This window comes from Quercus suber, unplaced genomic scaffold (genome assembly GCF_002906115.3).
Source record: "Quercus suber isolate HL8 unplaced genomic scaffold, Cork oak 2.0 scaffold_451, whole genome shotgun sequence".
In the NCBI taxonomy this organism is placed as follows: Eukaryota; Viridiplantae; Streptophyta; class Magnoliopsida; order Fagales; family Fagaceae; genus Quercus; species Quercus suber.
In genome coordinates this window covers 354,077-361,589 of record NW_027069902.1, presented here as the reverse complement: position 1 = coordinate 361,589, position 7,513 = coordinate 354,077, and the positions used below count along the sequence as shown (strand labels likewise).

At 33.6% G+C, this 7,513-nt stretch overlaps 1 protein-coding gene across 1 annotated transcript; it reads left to right on the top strand.

Annotated features, from left to right (window-relative positions):
- Window positions 1-937: 937 nt before the first annotated feature.
- LOC136062772 (protein PELPK2-like) lies at window positions 938-1,997 on the top strand. The gene is made up of 2 exons (XM_065762305.1): window positions 938-1,250; window positions 1,924-1,997. The coding sequence occupies exons 1-2, from the start codon at window positions 938-940 to the stop codon at window positions 1,995-1,997; spliced, it is 387 nt and encodes a 128-aa protein (XP_065618377.1).
- The last annotated feature ends 5,516 nt before the right edge of the window (window positions 1,998-7,513 follow it).

Below are 7,513 nucleotides of genomic sequence, written 5' to 3'. Positions count from 1 at the left end.
TTTTATAGGCCAAAACGTCTTCCCAGATTTTAGCCATCTGATCAACCATGTTTTTAAGTCGGGATGTAGTGCCGAGCTGTTTGCTATGCAGTCTTGGACTATTTGGTTCTGGAGAAACAAAGTCAGATCAGCTCCACCAGGTTTCCCCTTAAATCTGATTGTGCAGAGAACTTATGAGGCGTTAGTTGAATACCGAGCTGCACAACCTCGGCATTCTTTGGCAGCACCGACAACCAGACAGTGGGCAAGATGGATTCCTCCTCCTCCAAACTGGTATAAGGCTAACTTTGATGCAGCAATCTTTGATGATGTTGGCCGGGTTGGTCTTGGAGTGATAATCCGTGACAGCCAAGGTCTTGCAATGGTTGCTCTAACTCAGAATGCTCAGTTGACTAGCTTGGTGGTGGAGATGGAAGCATTGGCAGCCACACGGGCAGTGGAATTTGCGGCAGAAATTGGTCTTGATAGAGTTATATTTGAAGGCGACTCCAACATTGTCATTAGAGGCTTAACAAATCAGGGTCCAAGTTTTGCTCCATTCGGATTTCTCATAAAAGAGGCACTTGGCTTGGCAAATCAGCTTACTAATGTAAAATTCCAGCATGTTGGTAGGGAAGGAAATAGCGTAGCTCATAACCTTGCTAGGCATGCACGATATGTCACAGGTTTTTCTGTTTTAATGGAGGATGTTCCGTCCTTTTGTTTTGAAATGTATCAGGTAGATTTGCCTTTAGCTTAATAAAATCACAGTGTTGTTTCTCAAAAAAAAAAAAAAAAAGCAACTCCTCAAATAATGTACTGTATATTTTATTTTTATGTCACGGTTCATAACATAATGGAACCATATATCCCTTATATAAAAGGCCATGCACTGTAGTCTCTTCATCACTGCACTAATATCCTTCATTCCCTTAATTTGTGCATACATAACATAGAAATGGCTTCCACACGTTTCTTGTTTGCAGCCTTTATGCTTCTTTCGTCACTTGTAGTTATTGCCTCGGCAAACGATTATGGAAATGCACCAAAACCAGACTATAACACACCAAAACCCGAATATAAACCTACTCCCACCAAACCAGACTATAACACACCAAAACCCGAAGGAAATTATAATCCTGATCTCCCCAAAATACCAGATTATGAGAAACCAAACCTTCCAGAAGGAAAGGATGAGCTACTACCAACAATCTTCGGTATTCAAGGGCTTGTTTTATGCAAATCAGGCTCCCAGTACTTCCCACTTGAAGGTAATCTCTACGTCTAATTGTTCTTTGTGAAGTTTACAATTATTGCTTCCTTTATGTACTTGTGAATAATGTTTTGATGAAAAGCTATCTTTATGTAAGCACGAAATCAATGAATTATATCACCTATATATATGAAGACTAGTTTTCTTGTCATTGAGAACATGTTAATTATGTTATTATAATAATTAAACGACAAATTACTACTTGTCCAAAAGATTAAGTTGTTAGGAAATATTTTCTCAATAAAAAAAGAAAAAAAAATGTTAGGAAATACTGTAATGAATTTATTCTTAATTACTAAAATTATGATACAAGTATTGATTTTTCATGACATAAGAGTAAGTGGTCCCGAGTTCTAATCTTATTTCAAATCTAACTCATATTTAAAAGTTAAAAATCCTAAAAGTTGTACTTAGTGGCATTAACTGCTCTTTATTATGAGAAGTATCATATTTGAAAATTTGAATCCCTCTCCCCGTTGTTGTAAACATCGTATAATAATACTCTCTCATAAGCCTTACTAAAAGAGAGTTTAAGTCTATGTGAGAGGAGAGGATAATGTATCAAAATATCAGGGCTATAAGGCGACTAGAAAAATGTGTTCTTCCTATGTAAATAAAGAAAGTTGAATTTGTATTGAAGTATTCATTTTGATATATTCTTGTAAATACAGGAGCTGTGGCAAGGATAACATCAGTGGCGGCGCCACATGTGACTCAGGGTGTTCCCAGGAACACCCTGACCTGAAAAAAAAACTTGAAAAAAAAAAATTTTTTACAAAATTTTTTTATATTTGTTCTCTGTTTCAATCAAAAATTAGGACCACCCTCAAATTTAAAAAAAAAAAAATTTATTTGTTCTACTTTCAAGCCAAAAAAAAAAGCCCCAAAAAAAAAATTTTTTGAACTAAAATATGAAAAAAATAAATAAATAAAATAAAATTGCATCAGAGCCAAGCCCACGGCAACTTGACAAGCTCAATAGATTACAGAACCCACGAATTCTCCAAAAAAATAAATAAATAAAAAACAAAACAAAAACAACAACCAAACCCCAATACAGAGCTGCAAAGCAAATCAAATCAAAAATCACTTCTAAATAAAAAAAATCCTAAAGGCCTAAAGCAAACCTAAAGAGTAAAGACAGAGCAAGCAACGCCTCGGGCTCAAGCCAACTACCAACAGACGGAGTCACGGAGATCGAATCGGTCATGTCGCTCACAACTCGGTCGTCGTCAGAGATCGGTCCAGTCCAGATTGTCGTCGTCGCTCAGATCACTCACCCCTCGTCGTCATGGCTCGTCGCTCGCCACTGCCCTCATCGGAGATCGCTCGTCGTAGGTCGCCTCGTCACTGCCTCAGTGGCCTCAGCCTTCAAGCCTCCTTGCTCAGCTGCTCCGGTGCTCCCTCCCTCAAGGTATTTCATTTTACTAAACTAACTTCTCTCTCTCTCTCTCTCTCTCTCTCTCTCTCTCTCTCTCTCTCTGAATCATTGAAAGGAAAATTANTTTTTTTTTTTTTTTTTTTTTTTTCTTTTTTTTTTTTTTTTTAACTTTTTGAATTTGGCTTTATCTTAATATTTTATCCGTTGGTGTTGGTGGGTGTTGTTGTTGGTGTTGGTGTTGGTGTGTGTGTTTGCGTTGGACCGTTGGTGAGATATTAAATTATTAATTGTCTTTTTTTGTTTTATGGTTATTAATTGTCTTTTAGTGTAATGTGTATTGTGATTTGTAATTGTGAAATTTTCTGATTGGCAGCTGACTCTTGTGATTGAGGAAATTTCTTGTCTGTTGAGTGAGGTGGGGTGGATGAACACATAGGGCCGGGTAAACAATAATTAAAGTAGTGTAATGTGCACATCAGCCCATGGGATGTGTAATGTGCACATGGCTGGCTCTTTTAGTGTAATGTGCACATAGATGTGTGCTAGCGCAATTAATAAACAATAATTTAATTAACCAATAATTAATTGGGAAAAGCAACTAATAAACAATAATTAATAATTTAATTAATCAATACATTATAAAAGACAAACAAATTAAATTATATTAGGCTAAACAACAATTAATAATTTAATAATTAATGAAACAATAATACAACAAATTATAGTTTATAAAAGACAAACAAATTAATGAAATAACTAAACAACAATAATTAATAATTTTATTCATATTTCAAACGAACTCATAGTTTATTGTATAGGTATCTTTGTTCATTTCTTTTCTTTTCATTTTTTTTATCCTTTTGAGGTTTTTCGGTGTACAGAATGCAAATTTGTTTTGGTTTTAAGATTTTTTTTTTTTTTTTAAGCACAAACTTCATGCCGGCCAAATCTTGAATTTCGGTCGGTATTTCCTGAAACACCTACAATAGACCGAAATGATCCGAAATTTTTTCAAAGTAGAATAGGAACACCCTGGACAAAATTTCTGGAGTCGCCACTGGGTAACAAGTGTGGCTGTTGATGAGAATGGGTATGAGACAGCTCCTTTCTCAATATCGAGTAATGGATGTGATGGGAATGGCTACTTCTTTGCAACATTATCTCCTTATTCTAGCCTTGTAGAAAATAAGAAGATTAAGGAATGCAAGGCATTCCTAGATTATTCTCCACTAGATACTTGTAAAGTTCCTACCGATGTTAACCACGGTATTAGTGGTGGTCTCCTTTCTTCTTACCGCATCCTCAACGAAAACAATATGAAATTATACTCCGTTGGGCCTTTCTTCTACACCTCAGAGACTCAGTCAGTTCCTAATGGTTACTAGAATACTACATGCCTATTTTNCTCTCTCTCTCTCTCTCTCTCTCTAAATTTTTTGGTGGATTTTTATTTTATTTTTATTGCATCTCTACTTTAGGTTGATAATTTTTTATATTCTTTAAAACTCTATTTTGGGTTAATGCAATTTAGTTTTGTTTTTTAAATTGTTGTTGTTGTTTATTTTATTTTTTATTCTCTTTGATTGTTAAATGTTATCCTATTGCGATCTAAAGAATTAAATATAGCGTATAAAAATATAATATTATTCTATTACATAGCATGATTTGGATAATTTGGTATTTATTTTGTTACATAGCATGATTTTTTATAGTACTCAATTAGGATGTTAAACTATGAGACTTTACTAATTTTTATTTATTTTCTAAACCTTTGTGGTGGACAAAGTACTTTTAATAGTTGTATTAGAAGTACTCTATAATGCCATACATTTAAAGAAAAGCAAAGGTTAGCCAAACGAAAATAATTGGATATGTGACAAATTGCAAAAGTTAAAATTTGTATATATACAATAATTGTTTATTTGATAATATGTTTTGGGTGGCCGAAATTATAATTTCTACAAAGAAAATAACCTTAATAGATTATCAAAAACAAAATCTTATCCTAATATTGGTTCAATTAATCATTGTTAAGTTTTATTAATTTTTTTTAGTTTACGTTTTTTTGGTGTTTTAGATTGTTCCTATGTTACATATATGATTGTTTCTATAATAAATAAAAATATAATTACGAAATGCATTACTCATTATTAGATTAGTTTAAATTGTAAAAAAATAATAATAATAAAACCACCATAAAAATAATTATCACGCGCAACGTGCGGGTCCGCGACTAGTACATTATAAAAGACAAACAAATTAAATTATGTTCGGCTAAACAACAATTAATAATTTAATAATTAATGAAACAATAATACAACAAATTATAGTTTATAAAAGACAAACAAATTAATGAAATAACTAAACAAAAATAATTAATAATTTTATTAATATTTCAAATGAACTCATAGTTTATTGTATAGGTACCTTTGTTCATTTCTTTTCTTTTCATTTTTTTTTCCTTTTGAGATTTTTCGGTGTACAGAATGCAAATTTGTTTTGGTTTTAAGATTTTTTTTTTTTTTTTTCTAAGCACAAACTTCATGCCGGCCAAATCTTGAATTTCGGTCGGTATTTCCTGAAACACCTACAATAGACCGAAATGATCCGAAATTTTTTCAAAGTAGAATAGGAACACCCTAAACAAAATTCCTGGAGTCGCCACTGGATAACATGTGTGGCTGTTGATGAGAATGGGTATGAGACAGCTCCTTTCTCAATATCGAGTAATGGATGTGATGGGAATGGCTACTTCTTTGCAACATTATCTCCTTATTCTAGCCTTGTAGAAAATAAGAAGATTAAGGAATGCAAGGCATTCCTAGATTATTCTCCACTAGATACTTGTAAAGTTCCTATCGATGTTAACCACGGTATTAGTGGTGGTCTCCTTTCTTCTTACCGCATCCTCAACGAAAACAATATGAAATTATACTCCGTTGGGCCTTTCTTCTACACCTCAGAGACTCAGTCAGTTCCTAATGGTTACTAGAATAGTACATGCCTATTTTAAATTTGTATTGGAGAAGCTGTGGAAATGAATTATGTAGTTTGATATTGATTTTATTGGTGGTAGAAGGTTATAGCCTCTGCCATTTGAGCTTTGTAATAAGTAGAGGGCATGCTTCTATGCTCTTTTTTTAACCATGTGACTTTCTTTATCCTTCAATTTATTCAATTTTTATGCTTGAGTTGTGTGCATTACACATGCACACATCACAGACTCGTCAATAAGGTAAATAGTACTACATATAGTGACAAAGTGTAAAACCGGTGGAGAATCTTCAAAGAAAAAACTACAACAAGGGTCCCTTAAACCCAAAAGGGGAATTTACTATAATAGAATTGAAGTTTTATAATTCGTGACATACCCATGACTCTAGACTCTACCCAATAGATAATTACTAACGTAACCCCTCAATCAGCTTCAGGATACTTGGATTATTCTATTCTGAATACCTTCCACAAATCCCGTTTGTGATTCCAAGGACCACTTTGAAGGTTTTGGCTACTATAGTGCCATATTGGGTTGATCTGTTTAGTGGTTTCAAGTTTTGATCACATGTATAGGTTAGGAACACACTGATAAGAACATGCACTTCTGTGCTCACGGGATCACTAGGATGGAGCATAGGATTTTTGCTCTAAATAGCTTGTGTTTTTGTCTCTTTTAGCCTCTCAGAAAATCGTGTTTGTGAGGCTTTATGTAGTAGATTTATATGGGATTTAAAATAAATTATTAAAACCATATCATAAATAGATTTGCGAAAAATAGGGTCCTGTATTCTCAATCGATCGAGGGTAATCAAGGGGCAATTGAAATTTAGCATTTCTTAGATTTAGCATTCTTGTGTCAATTTCAACTAATTATAACTTGTTTCAAATCCAAATTGAGTCATATTTGTGTTCGTCTTGAAGCACCGAATACCTACTTTCTAATGAAACAAGTGTCGCTTAAAAAATCCATTTAATTTGGTGCATGGTGCAGAAGATATAGGCAAAAAGAATATCAAATCCTCATCTTCTCATTTCTATTTTATTCCTGTCTATCTCTCCTTAGTCCTTAGTCTTCTCTTGCAGTTCATTTTTTCTTATCCTTTATTCTATGTCGTTTCAATTCAATAGCTTCTTAAATAACAATGATGGCCAATAAGCAATAATAGACAGTTAGTCTTGCTTTTCGTGGGTGTGGGTCTTACCGCTCGCGGATGGCCAATTGAATGCCGATCTACTCATCAGCAATGAGGGCTTTAAGATCCTTTCCCCTCCTTCTCAGATTGGTTTTCTACTTTTTTTTTTCTTATGTCTTCCATCCACCGTAATTATATGTTTTCATCTTCTTTTTGTTTGTTGTTTTTTTTTTTTTCGGATGTGTGTGAGTCCGGGTATGTGAGCTCAGCTGGTAGGACGTACAGCTAGGCATGTTATGGGAATGTGATCATTTGTTGTGGTTGTAGCTTTACTCTTTACTGGTCAAACACCATTTACGTCCAATACAAATGATCAAGAAAAAGTTTTAGTGTCTATCCCATTTACATACTATTTGTTTATTTAGACCCCTTAAAAACAAATTAGTTTAACCTAATGAATTAGCCAAATATTTACTTAGGTTAACTATGAGATCTAGGTTAAAGTTAAACACATGTAAACATATTACTTGGTGAGAAAAAGTAAAGAAGACAGTAGTATGATTACCCCAGAAAACCAATAAAACCAACCATTTCAAGGTAAAAATTAGGAGAGGATTTAACCTAACTATCCTAAAGGTAAACAAATTCATTATGATAAAATGGAAGATTACATTAGATTTGAACCTTAAATCTAAAGCTATCTCAAGTAAAACTTACTAATACGACCGCGTGCAGCTTTGATTTCATGGA

What these genes read in the sequence shown, in the direction of transcription:
- LOC136062772 (XM_065762305.1), top strand. Translation starts at nt 938, where the DNA reads ATGGCTTCCACACGTTTCTTGTTTGCAGCCTTTATGCTTCTTTCGTCA. An exon ending in CCAGTACTTCCCACTTGAAG is followed by an intron (nt 1,251 to 1,923) that starts GTAATCTCTACG and finishes TTGTAAATACAG; the next exon opens with GAGCTGTGGCAAGGATAACA.